The 12,766-nt window shown below is 64.4% G+C and overlaps 2 protein-coding genes across 2 annotated transcripts; both read left to right on the top strand.

Moving 5' to 3' along the window:
* The first annotated feature begins 1,576 nt into the window (after positions 1-1,576).
* Positions 1,577-2,863, top strand: LOC125320863 (serine/threonine-protein kinase BRSK1-like). The gene is made up of 2 exons (XM_048293288.1): positions 1,577-1,959; positions 2,302-2,863. The coding sequence occupies exons 1-2, from the start codon at positions 1,697-1,699 to the stop codon at positions 2,603-2,605; spliced, it is 567 nt and encodes a 188-aa protein (XP_048149245.1). The 5' UTR covers positions 1,577-1,696; the 3' UTR covers positions 2,606-2,863.
* DNAJC14 (DnaJ heat shock protein family (Hsp40) member C14) lies at positions 2,774-12,167 on the top strand (the record flags this gene model as incomplete). Its single annotated transcript, XM_048293289.1, is given in 8 exon segments — positions 2,774-3,331; positions 3,416-3,522; positions 7,505-7,624; positions 9,658-9,815; positions 11,120-11,185; positions 11,188-11,224; positions 11,872-11,956; positions 11,959-12,167. Coding segments are annotated over 8 exon segments (1,266 nt in total), but the record flags the coding sequence as incomplete, so codon positions are not given.
* Between the last annotated feature and the right edge of the window lie 599 nt (positions 12,168-12,766).

The raw sequence follows: 12,766 nt of genomic DNA, 5'->3' as shown, positions 1-12,766 counted from the left end.
GGGGGTCCCAGGAGGCCCCCCCGGGGAGATTTGGGGGGAATTTGGGGGTCCCAGGAGGCCCCCCCGGGGGGATTTGGGGGGAATTTGGGGTCCCTCCCAGGGGGATTTGGGGGGGATTTGGGGGTCTCAGGAGGGCCCCCAGGGGGATTTGGGGGTCCAAGGAAACCCCCCCGGGGGGATTTGGGGGTCCCAGGAAACCCCCCAGGGAGATATGGGGGGATTTGGGGGTCCCAGGAGGCCCCCCCGGGGGGATTTGGGGGGAATTTGGGGGTCCCAGGAGGCCCCCCCGGGGGGATTTGGGCTTCCAAGGAAACCCCCCAGGGGATTTGGGGGGAGATTTTGGGGGTCCCAGGGGGATTTGGGGGGGATTTGGGGGTCCCAGGAGGGCCCCCAGGGGGATTTGGGAGTCCAAGGAAACCCCCCGGGGGGATTTGGGGGGGATTTGGGGGTCCCAGGAGGGCGACAGGGAGTTTGGGGGGGTTTGGGGGTCCCAGGAAACCCCCCAGGGGGATTTGGGGGGATTTGGGGGTCCCAGGAGGCCCCCCGGTGGGATTTGGGGGATTTGGGGGTCCCAGGAGGGCGACAGGGAGTTTGGGGGGGTTTGGGGGTCCCAGGAGGCCCCCTCGGGGGGATTTGGGGGGTCTCAGGAAACCCCCCAGGGGATTTGGGGGGGATTTGGGGGTCCCAGGAGGGCCCCCGGGGGGATTTGGGGGTCCCAGGAAACCCCCCAGGGAGATATGGGGGGGATTTGGGGGTCCCAGGAGGCCCCCCCGGGGGGATTTGGGGGGGATTTGGGGGGTCCCAGGAGGGCGACAGGGAGTTTGGGGGGGTTTGGGGGGTCCCAGGAAACCCCCCAGGGGGGTTTGGGGGTCCAAAGAAACCCCCCGGTGGGAATTGGGGGGGATTGGGGGTCCCAGGAGGGCGACAGGGAGTTTGGGGGGGTTTGGGGGTCCCAGGAGGCCCCCCCCGGGGGGATTTGGGGGGTCTCAGGAAACCCCCCAGGGGATTTGGGGGGGATTTGGGGGTCCCAGGAGGGCCCCCAGGGGATTTGGGGGTCCAAGGAAACCCCCAGGGAGATTTGGGGGGATTTGGGGGTCCCAGGAGGGCTACCAGGGGGAATTGGGGGGGATTTGGGGGTCCCAGGAGGGCCCCCGGGGGGAATTGGGGGGAGATTTGGGGGTCCCAGGAGGGCGACAGGGGTTTGGGGGTCCCAGGAAATCCCCCAGGGAGATTGAGGGGGGCTTGGGGGTCCCAGGAGGCCCCCCGGAGGGATTTGGGGGGGATTTGGGGGTCCCAGGAAACCCCCAGGGGGATTTTGGGGGACTTGGGGGGAATTTGGGGGTCCCAGGAAACCCCAGGTTGCGGCGAGACCCCCTCCAGTGGGGATTTGGGGGTGGGGCCAGGGACACCCCCTCCCCAGGGGAAATTTGGGGTCCCCCAGGGGGATTTGGGGTCCTCCAGGGGGTTTGGGGTCCTCCAGGGGGTTTGGGGGGGTCTGGGGTCTTTGGGGGGGGGGGGATGAGCCCCTTCCCCTCCTCATCCTCACCTTCCCCCCCCGCCCCTTCCCGCTCCGTTTGCCCTTTTAAGAAGCGTTGCCCCTTTAAGAGGCGTGGCCACAGCCAGTTAGTGGGCGTGGCTATGTAAATTTAAAAGCGCGCGTCTGTGGCTTGGGGGCGTGGCCACATCCATTGGGGGCATGGCCACATCGCTGAGGGGCGTGGTCACAGCCGTTTGGGGCGTGGCCACATCCATTGAGGGGGCGTGGTCACATCCATTGAGGGGCGTGGCCATCGCCATTTTAAGGCGCGAGCGCGTGGCGCTCTCGCGCGCTGCCCCACCCCCGGAAGTGGGCGTGGCCAGCGCGGCGGCGGGCGGAAAGCGGAAGTGCGGCCGTGAGGGGACCCGGGGGGGTGGCGACAGCAACCCCCCCCCCCCCCCACCCCCGCCGGTACCGGCGTGGTGAGTCCCGAACCGCCCCCTCGATATCCCCCCGGGTGAGTCCCGACCCCACCCCCCCGGTACCCCCGGTACCCCCCGGTACCGGCGTGGTGAGTCCCGAACCCCCCCGATCCCCTCCCGGTACCGGCGATCCGAGAACGGGTCCGGGCATCCGGGGGCTCCTGGGGGCCATTTGAGGGGTCCCGGCGCCTGTTGGGGGGTCCCGGGGTCCATTTAAGGGGGTCCCGGTGACTCTCGGGGTGGTCCCGAGGTCCGGTCGGGGGGGTCCCGGTTCGGGGGGGTCCCTCCGGGGCTGTCCCGTGCCCGTCCGGGGGGTGCTGACCCCGCCTGTGGCCTCCCTAGGCCCGGCATGGCCGTGACTTACCCATGGAGCAGCCCCGGCACCGGGACGCGGCTACCGGAGCTGGCGGCCCCGGGGGGGCTTGGAACGGGATCTGCGGCCACCGCCCCTCCCCGCCACCACCGCCACCACCCCCGGCCCGGCGGGCGACGACGGCGACGAAAGTGGCGAGCGCGACCCTCCTGTCCCCAACCCCGGGAGTGTCCCCAACCCCGGTGGCGTCGCCGGTCCCGGGAGTGTCCCCAACCCCGGGAGTGTCCCCAGCCCCGGTGGAGTCGCCGGTTCCGGGAGTGTCCCCAGCCCTGAGGGTGTCCCCAGTCCCGGGCGTGTCCCCAACCCCGGGAGTGTCCCCAACCCCGGTGGAGTCGCCAGCCCCGGGAGTGTCTCCAGCCCTGAGGGTGTCCCCAACCCCGGTGGCGTCCCCAGCCCCGGGAGTGTCCCCAACCCCAGGAGTGTCCCCAGCCCTGAGCGTGTCCCCAGCCCCGGGGGTCGCTGCGGTTGCCGGGGCCCCCCCAGCCGCTCCCCCGAGCCCCTCCCGGGCCATCGCGTGTGGCCTCGGCTGTCGCCACCGGGGAATCCCGGAGGGTGACAACAACAACACCACCACCACCAACACCCGGAGGACGCGGGCGGCGAGCGCGACAACAGCACGAGGAGGACCAAGGGGCCACCGGGAAGGGCTACCGGGGGTCCCTCCGGGTGGCCCGGGCGGGGGTCGCGCTGTGCCTGCGGCTTCTCGGGGCGCTGCTGGCGCTGCTGCTGCTGCTGCTCCTCCTCCTCCTCGGGGGGCTCCGCTTCTTCCTCCGCGGAGCTTCCGCGGGGCTCCGCCGCTGCCGGGAGCTGCTCCGGGAGTGGCTACAGCGGCGGAGGAGCCCCGCCGGTGTCCCCTCGGGTGGCGAGGAGGAGGTGACCCGTTTGGTGGCCATGGCCGAGGTGGCCGAAGAAGAGCTGGACCCGTTCCTGGTGCTCGGCGTGGAGCCCACGGCGAGTGACACGGAGCTGCGGCGGGCGTACCGGCGGCTGGCCGTGCTGGTGGGGGTCAAACGCGGGTTGGGGACATCCGGGGGGGGTGTGGGGATACCCCGAGGGACCCCTGAGGGTTGTCCCCCTTGCCAGGTGCACCCCGATAAGAGCCGCGACCCCCGGGCGGAGGCGGCGTTCAAGGTGCTGCGGGCGGGCTGGGAGCGGGTGAGCAGCCCCGAGAGGCGCCGCGAGTACGAGACGTGAGTTTTGGGGGGGTTTGGGGGGGCAGGACCCCGGTTTGGGGGGGGTTTAGGGGGGTAGGACCCCCGTTTTGGGGTGGGGATGGTGGTTTGGGGGGTAGGATCCCCATTTTGGGGTGGGTTTGGGAGGTGGGACTCCCGTTTTGGGGTGGGGATGGTGGTTTTGGGGTGGGGATGGTGGTTTTGGGGGGGTAGGACCCCGTTTTGGGGTGGGTTTGGGAGGTGGGACCCGTTTTGGGGTGGGGGATGGGAGGTGGGACTCCCGTTTTGGGGTGGGGATGGTGGTTTTGAGGTGGGGGATGGTGGTTTGGGGGGGGTAGGATCCCCATTTTGGGGTGGGTTTGGAGGGGGTAGGACCCCGTTTTGGGTGGTTTTGGGAGGTGAGACCCCCGTTTTGGGGTGGGGATGGTGGTTTGGGGGGTAGGATCCCCATTTTGGGGTGGGTTTTGGAGGGGGTAGGACCCCGTTTTGGGTGGTTTTGGGAGGTGGTGGGACCCCGTTTTGGGGTGGGGATGGTGGTTTGGGGGGGTAGGATCCCCATTTTGGGGTGGGTTTGGAGGGGGTAGGACCCCGGTTTGGGGGTGGGGATGGGAGGTGGGACCCCGTTTTGGGGTGGGGATGGTGGTTTTGGGGGGTAGGATCCCCATTTTGGGGTGGGTTTGGAGGGGGTAGGACCCCGGTTTGGGTGGGGATGGGAGGTGGGACCCCGTTTTGGGGTGGGGATGGTGGTTGGGGGGTAGGATCCCCATTTTGGGGTGGGTTTGGGGGGGTAGGACCGCGTTTGGGGTGGGGATGGGAGGTGGGACCCCCGTTTTGGGGTGGGGATGGTGGTTTGGGGGGGTAGGATCCCCATTTTGGGGTGGTTTTGGGGGGGGTAGGACCCCGGTTTGGGTGGGGATGGGAGGTGGGACCCCGTTTTGGGGGTGGGGATGGTGGTTTGGGGGGTAGGATCCCCATTTTGGGGGTGGGTTTGGAGGGGGTAGGACCCCGGTTTGGGTGGGGATGGGAGGTGGGACCCCGTTTTGGGGTGGGGATGGGTGGTTTTGGGGGGGTAGGACCCCGTTTTTTGGGGGGGGGGTTGGGAGGTAGGACCCCGTTTTGGGGTGGGGATGGTGGTTTGGGGGGGTAGGATCCCCATTTTGGGGTGGGTTTGGAGGGGGGTAGGATCCCGGTTTGGGTGGGGATGGGAGGTGGGACCCCGTTTTGGGGTGGGGATGGTGGTTTTGGGGGGGTAGGACCCCGTTTTTGGGGGGGGTTGGGAGGTAGGACCCCCGTTTTGGGGTGGGGATGGTGGTTTTGGGGGGGTAGGACCCCGTTTTGGGGTGGGTTTGGAGGGGGTAGGACCCCGGTTTGGGGGGGGGTTTGGGAGGTGGGACCCCGTTTTGGAGTGGGGATGATGGTTTTGGGGTGGGGATGGTGGTTTTGGGGCAGTAGGATCCCGTTTTGGGGGGGTTTAGGGGGGTTAGGAACCCCGTTTTGCGGGGGGGTTTGGGAGGTGGGACCCCCGTTTTGGGGTGGGGATGGTGGTTTTGGGAGGGTAAGGACCCCGTTTTTGGGGGGCAGGACCCCGTTTTGGGGTGGGAATCCTGATTTTGGGGGAGTAGGATCCCCGTTTTGGGGTGGGGGTTTAGGGGGGTAGGACCCCCTTTTGGGGTGGGGATGGTGGTTTTGGGGCAGTAGGACCCTGTTTTGGGGTGGGAATCCTGATTTTGGGGGAGTAGGATCCCCGTTTTGGGGTGGGGGATGGTGGTTTTTGGGAGGTGGGAACCCCATATTTGGGCTGCAGTTGCCATTTTTGGGTTGTAATTCCCATATTTTGGGTTATAATTCCCATATTTTGGGTTATAACTCCCCATTTTTGGGTGGCCAGGAAGCAGCTGGCGCAGGGGGAGCTGGCGCGGGGCGCTGTGGGTGTGTTTTTAGGGCTGTAATTCCCATTTTTTGGGTTATAATTCCTAGATTTTTGGGTTATAATTCCCATATTTTGGGTTATAATTCCCATATTTTGGGTTTAAAATTCCCAATTTCGGGTGCCAGGAAGCAGCTGGCGCAGGGGGAGCTGGGGCGGTGGGCGCTGTGGGTGTGTTTTTAGGGCTGTAATTCCCAGATTTTTGGGTTATAATTCCCGTTTTTTGGGGTGTCAATCCCAGATTTTGGGTTAAAATCCCTGTGTTTTGGGTGCCAGGAAGCAGCTGGCGCAGGGGGAGCTGGCGCAGGCGCTGTGGGTGTGTTTTTAGGGCTTGTAATTCCCATTTTTTGGGTTACAATTCCCATTTTTTGGGGTTGTCAATCCCATATTTTGGTTTAAAACTCCCCATTTTCGGGGTGCCAGGAAGCAGCTGGCACAGGGGGGAGCTGGCGCGGGCGCTGTGGGTGTGTTTTTTAGGGCTGTTAATTCCCATTTTTTGGGTTATAATTCCCATATTTTGGGTTATAATTCCCATATTTTGGTTTTTTAAAACTCCCCATTTTCGGTGTTGCCAGGAAGCAGCTGGCGCAAGGGGGAGCTGGCGCGGGCGCTGTGGGTGTGTTTTTTAGGGCTGTAATTCCCATATTTTGGGGTGTCAATCCCAGATTTTGGGTTTAAAATCCCTGTGTTTTGGGTGCCAGGAAGCAGCTGGCGCAGGGGGAGCTGGCGCAGGCGCTGTGGGGTGTGTTTTTTAGGGCTGTAATTCCCATTTTTTGGGTTACAATTCCCATTTTTTTGGGGTGTCAATCCCATATTTTGGTTTTAAAACTCCCCATTTTCGGGTGCCAGGAAGCAGCTGGCACAGGGGGAGCTGGCGTGGGGCGCTGTGGGTGTGTTTTTAGGGCTGTAATTCCCAGATTTTGGGTTATAATTCCCATATTTTGGGTTATAATTCCCATATTTTGGGTTTTTTAAAATTCCCAATTTTGGGTTTGCCAGGAAGCAGCTGGCGCAGGGGGAGCTGGCTGCGGGCGCTGTGGGTGTGTTTTTAGGGCTGTAATTCCCATATTTTGGGTTATAATTCCCATTTTTTGGGGTGTGTCAATCCCATATTTTGGTTTAAAACTCCCCATTTTCGGGTGTTGCCAGGAAGCAGCTGGCGCAGGGGGGAGCTGGCGCGGGCGCTGTGGGTGTGTTTTTTAGGGCTGTAATTCCCATATTTTGGGTTATAATTCCATTTTTTGGTGGGGTTGTCAATCCCATATTTTGGGTTAAAATCCCCATTTTCGGGTGCCAGGAAGCAGCTGGCGCAGGGGGGAGCTGGCGGCGGGGCGCTGTGGGTGTGTTTTTAGGGCTGTAATTCCCATTTTTTGGGTTATAATTCCTAGATTTTTGGGTTATAATTCCCATATTTTGGGTTATAATTCCCATATTTTGGGTTATAACTCCCCATTTTTGGGTGCCAGGAAGCAGCTGGCGCAGGGGGAGCTGGCGCGGGCGCTGTGGGTGTGTTTTTAGGGCTGTAATTCCCATTTTTTGGGTTATAATTCCTAGATTTTTGGGTTATAATTCCCATATTTTGGGTTATAATTCCCATATTTTGGTTTAAAAACTCCCCATTTTGGTGCCAGGAAGCAGCTGGCGCAGGGGGAGCTGGCGGTGGGCGCTGTGGGTGTGTTTTTTAGGGCTGTAATTCCCATTTTTTGGGTTATAATTCCCGTTTTTTTTGGGGTGTGTCAATCCCAGATTTTGGGTTTTAAAATCCCTGTGTTTTGGGTGCCAGGAAGCAGCTGGCGCAGGGGGGGAGCTGGCGCGGGCGCTGTGGGGTGTGTTTTTTAGGGCTGTAATTCCCATATTTTGGGTTATAATTCCCATTTTTTGGGTGTCAATCCCATATTTTGGGTTAAAATCCCCATTTTCGGGTGCCAGGAAGCAGCTGGCGCAGGGGGAGCTGGCGCAGGCGCTGTGGGTGTGTTTTTAGGGCTGTAATTCCCATATTTTGGGCTATAATTCCCATTTTTTGGGGTGTCAATCCCATATTTTGGGTTTAAAATCCCCATTTTCGGGTGCCAGGAAGCAGCTGGCGCAGGGGGAGCTGGCGCGGGCGCTGGGCGCGTTCCTGGGCCGGCTGCAGGAGGAGTTCAGGGATGCCATGGATGCCATGGGCTGCACCCGCTGCGGGGGACGCCACAGGTGGGGACAGCGGGGGACAAGGGCCAGGGGGGTTGGGGACAGCACTGGGGGGACACGGGGTCCCCGGGTGCCATCGTGTCCTGGGGGCTCACGTGCCACCGTGTCCAGGGGTGCCACGGTGCCACCGTGTCCAGGGGTTGCCACGGTGTCCCCATGTCCCAGGGGTGTCACCGTGTCCCCCATGTCCCACGGTCTCACGGTGCCACCGTGTCCCTGAGGGTGTCACAGTGTCCCTGTGTGAGGGTGTCACGGTGTCCCCAATGTCCCAGGGGTGTCACGGTGTCCCTGTGTGAGGGTCTCACGGTGTCCCCAATGTCCCCTGAGGGTGTCACGGTTGTCCCTGTGTGAGGGTGTCACGGTTGTCCCCAATGTCCCTGAGGGTCTCACGGTGTCCCCATGTCCCAGGGGTGTCACAGTGTCCCTGTGTGAGGGTCTCACGGTGTCCCCATGTCCCAGGGTGTCACAGTGTCCCCATGTCCCTGAGGGTGTCACGGTGTCCCCATGTCTCAGGGGTGTCACGGTGTCCCCATGTCCCAGGGGTCTCACGGTTGTCCCCATGTCCCAGGGTCTCACGGTGTCCCTGTGTGAGGGTCTCACGGTGTCCCCAATGTCCCTGAGGGTCTCACGGTGTCCCCATGTCCCAGGGTCTCACGGTGTCCCTGTGTCACGGTGTCCCCATGTCCCAGGGTGTCACGGTGTCCCCATGTCCCTGAGGGTGTCACGGTGTCCCTGTGTGAGGGTGTCACGGTGTCCCTGTGTGTCCCAGGGTGTCACAGTGTCCCCATGTCCCAGGGGTGTCACAGTGTCCCTGTGTGAGGGTGTCACGGTGTCCCCATGTCCCTGAGGGTCTCACGGTGTCCCTGTGTGAGGGTGTCACGGTTGTCCCCAATGTCCCTGAGGGTCTCACGGTGTCCCCATGTCCCAGGGGTGTCACAGTGTCCCTGTGTGAGGGTGTCACGGTGTCCCTGTGTCACGGTTGTCACGGTGTCCCCATGTCCTTGAGGGTCCCACGGTGTCCCCGTGGAGGGTGCCATGGTGTCCCCATGTCCCAGGGGTCTCACGGTGTCCCCATGTCCCAGGGGTGTCACGGGTGGTCCCTGAGGGTCTCACGGTGTCCCCCATGTCCCAGGGTCTCACGGTGTCCCTGTGTCACGGTTGTCCCCATGTCCCTGAGGGTCCCACGGTGTCCCCGTGTGAGGGTGCCATGGTTGTCCCCATGTCCCAGGGGTCTCACGGTGTCCCCATGTCCCCAGGGGTCTCACGGTGTCCCCATGTCCCAGGGGTGTCACGGTGTCCCTGTGTCACGGTGTCACGGTGTCCCCATGTCCCAGGGGTGTCACAGTGTCCCTGTGTGAGGGTGTCACGGTGTCCCCATGTCCCAGGGTCTCACGGTGTCCCTGTGTCACGGTGTCACGGTGTCCCCATGTCCCAGGGGTGTCACGGTGTCCCTGTGTGAGGGTCTCACGGTGTCCCCATGTCCCAGGGGGTGTCACGGTGTCCCTGTGTGAGGGTCTCACGGTGTCCCCATGTCCCAGGGTCTCACGGTGTCCCTGTGTCACGGTGTCACGGTGTCCCCATGTCCCTGAGGGTCCCACGGTGTCCCCGTGTGAGGGTGCCATGGTGTCCCCATGTCCCAGGGGGTCCTCACGGTGTCCCCATGTCCCTGAGGGTGTCACGGTGTCCCCGTGTGAGGGTGCCATGGTGTCCCCATGTCCCAGGGGTCTCACGGTGTCCCCATGTCCCAGGGTGTCACGGTGTCCCCATGTCCCAGGGGTGTCACGGTGTCCCTGTGTGAGGGTGTCACGGTGTCCCCATGTCCCTGAGGGTGTCACGGTGTCCCTGTGTCACGGTGTCACGGTGTCCCCATGTCCCTGAGGGTCCCACGGTGTCCCCGTGTGAGGGTGCCATGGTGTCCCCATGTCCCAGGGGTGTCACGGTGTCCCTGTGTGAGGGTGTCACGGTGTCCCCATGTCCCTGAGGGTGTCACGGTGTCCCTGTGTGAGGGTCTCACGGTGTCCCCCATGTCCCCACAGGCGCTTCCAGCTGGACAGGGACCCCCGCAGTGCCCGCTACTGCGCCGAGTGCGGGGGGTGGCACGCGGCCGAAGAGGGTGACCTGTGGGCAGAGTCCAGCCTGCTCGGCCTCAAGGTCACCTACCTGGCCCGCATGGACGGGCACGTCTACGATGTCACCGGGTGAGAGAGCAGCGGGCACACGGAGCACAGACACACCTGCGGGTGGCACAGACACCAGGGCCAGGGGGTGGCACAGACACACCTGCGGGTGGCACAGACACACCTGCGGGTGGCACAGACACCAGGGCCAGGGGTGGCACAGACACCAGGGCCAGGGGTGGCACAGACACACCCGCGGGTGGCACAGACACACCTGCGGGTGGCACAGACACCAGGGCCACCTGGGGGGTGACACAGACCCCAGACCCAGGGGGTGACACAGACCCCAGAGCCACCTGGGGGGGGTGACCGAGACCCCAGAGCCAGGGGGTGACACAGACACCAAGGCCAGGGGGTGACAGACCCCAGACCCAGGGGTGACACAGACCCCAGAACCACCTGGGGGGGTGACACAGACCCCCACACACAGCTCCAGGGGTGACAGACCCCAGACCCAAAATGAAAGAAACCAGGGGGGTGACAGAACCCCCAGACCCAGGGGGGGTGACAGACCCCCGAGCCGGGGGGTGACACAGCCCCCAGAGCCAGGGGTGACACAGACCCCAGAGCCAGGGGTGACACAGACCCCAGAGCCAGGGGGTGACACAGACCCCCCACACACAGCTCCAGGGGTGACAGACCCCAGACCCAAAATGAAAGAAACCCAGGGGGGGTGACAGAACCCCCAGACCCCAACCCAGGGGGTGACAGAGCCCCCAGACCCAGGGGTGACAGACCCCCGAGCCGGGGGGTGACACAGCCCCCAGACCCCAGGGGTGACAGAGCCCCCAGAGCCAGGGGGTGACACAGCCCCCAGACCCAGGGGTGACACAGCCCCCAGAGCCAACCCAGGGGGTGACAGAGCCCCCAGACCCCAGGGGGTTACAGAGCCCCCAGACCCAACTCAGGGGGGTGACAGAGCCCCCAGCCCCAGGGGTGACAGAGCCCCCAGACCCCAGGGGGTGACAGAGACCCCAGCCCCAACCCAGGGGGTGACAGAGCCCCCAGACCCAGGGGTGACAGACCCCCAAGCCGGGGGGTGACAGAGCCCCCAGACCCAGGGGGTTACAGAGCCCCCCAGCCCCAACCCAGGGGGTGACAGAGCCCTCAGCCCCAGGGGTGACAGAGCCCCCAGCCCCAACCCAGGGGGTGACAGAGCCCCCCGACCCAGGGGTGACAGAGCCCCCAGCCCCAACCCAGGGGGGTGACAGAGCCCCCCGACCCAGGGGTGACAGAGCCCCCAGACCCCAGGTGGTGCCACCCCCAGCCCCGGGGGTCTCCGGGGGTCCCCGTGACCGGCTGTCCCCCCGTCTCTGTCCCCCAGAGTGGGCCGGCTGCCAGCGTGTGGCCATCTCCCCGGACAGCCACCGGGCCCCCTACCACCTGTCCTCAGCGCCAGGACGGCCACGGCGGCCGGACGCCAGCGGTCAGTCCTGGGGGGGGAGGAGGGGGTGTCCAGGAGTGACCGGGGGGTGTCCAGGGATGGCCGGGGGGTGTCCAGGAGTGACCAGGGGGTGTCCAGGGATGGCCAGGGGGTGACCAGGAGTGACCAAGGGGTGACCAGCAGTGACCAAGGGGTGACCAGCAGTGACCGGGGGGTGTCCAGGAGTGACCAGGGAGGTGTCCAGGGATGACCAGGGGTGTCCAGCAGTGACCGAGGGGTGACCAGCAGTGACCGGGGGGTGTCCAGGAGTGACCAGGGGATGTCCAGGAGTGACCAGGGAGGTGTCCAGGGATGGCCGGGGGGTGTCTGGGGATGGCCAGGGGATGTCCAGGAGTGTCCAGGAGTGACCGAGGGGTGTCCAGGGATGGCCGGGGGTGTCCAGGAGTGACCAGGAGTGTCCAGGAGTGACCGAGGGGTGTCCAGGGATGGCCGGGGGGTGACCAGGAGTGACCGGGTGGTGTCTAGGGGGTGTCCAGGTGTGTCCAGGGAGGTGTCCAGGAGTGACCGAGGGGTGTCCAGGGATGGCCGGGGGTGTCCAGGGATGGCCAGGGTGGGTGTGTCCAGGGGATATCCGGGGGTCTCCAGGTGTGCCCCCAAACCCCCCCCCAAACCCCTCTTTGTTCCCCCAGGGCCCCCCCCAAGGGCAGCCCCCCCACCCCCGCCGACCTCCAGGACTTCCTGGCCCGCGTTTTCCAGGGAAATTCAGGACCGGGGGAATTCGGGGGGTTTTCCCGACCCCCCCCGGTGCTGCGGGACCCCCCCAGGGACCCCCCCGGGCCGAGGGGGTTCCCCCAAGGGGGGACACGAAGCACAAGAGGAGGAAGAAGGGGCGGCGGCCGCTCCCGCGCTGAGGAGACCCCGATCTCCCCCCCCCACTCCCCCCACCCAAAAAAAAGGGCTTGAAATAAAAAAAAATCTATTTTTCTTTTTTTTTTTTTTTTTTTTGGCTTTTTAAAGAAAATCGAGTGGTGGTTTTTATTCCAAAAAAAAAAAAAAAAAAGCGGGGGGATTGGGCCTTGAGAGCTGCGGGAAAGAGGGCTTGCTTTGGGGGTTCCAAACAGCCCCCCCGGTGTCCCCAAGGTCCCCCCCCGGTGTCCCCAAGGTTCCCCCCCGGTGTCCCCAAGGTCCCCCCGGTCTCACCAGCCCCGGCAGCTCCGCGCCGCCATGGCCGCGCCTCTTCCGGCCCGCGCCGGAAGGAGAATGACGTCATTACGGCGCGGCCGCCATATTGAGGGTCTCGGCGCGGCGCCATCTTGAGTGTGGACAGGGCCGCGCTCGCCGCGCTTCAGGCGCCGTTGTCGGGTGTGTGGCGGGTCCGCGGCGGCCGGACCGAGCGGTGGGGCGGGGACGTGTCCCGTTAGTCCGGGAGGCACGGCTTGGCCTGATGGGGAAGCGGCAACTCCTATTATGGTGGCTGCCACACCTATCATGGCGGCATCACGGTCACACCCATCATGGCGGCCGCCACACCCATCATGGCGGCATCACGGTCACACCCATCATGGCGGCGGCCACTCCTGGACG

This window comes from Corvus hawaiiensis, unplaced genomic scaffold (assembly GCF_020740725.1).
Source record: "Corvus hawaiiensis isolate bCorHaw1 unplaced genomic scaffold, bCorHaw1.pri.cur scaffold_231_ctg1, whole genome shotgun sequence".
Classification (NCBI taxonomy): domain Eukaryota; kingdom Metazoa; phylum Chordata; class Aves; order Passeriformes; family Corvidae; genus Corvus; species Corvus hawaiiensis.
This window is presented reverse-complemented; position numbering and strand designations above follow the sequence as displayed.

Bases quoted from the DNA above. Each gene is read 5' to 3' on its own strand.
- LOC125320863 (XM_048293288.1), top strand. From the start codon at position 1,697: ATGGCCACATCGCTGAGGGGCGTGGTCACAGCCGTTTGGGGCGTGGCC. The intron at 1,960-2,301 runs GTGAGTCCCGAA...TGGCCTCCCTAG, and splicing joins CCCCCGCCGGTACCGGCGTG to GCCCGGCATGGCCGTGACTT.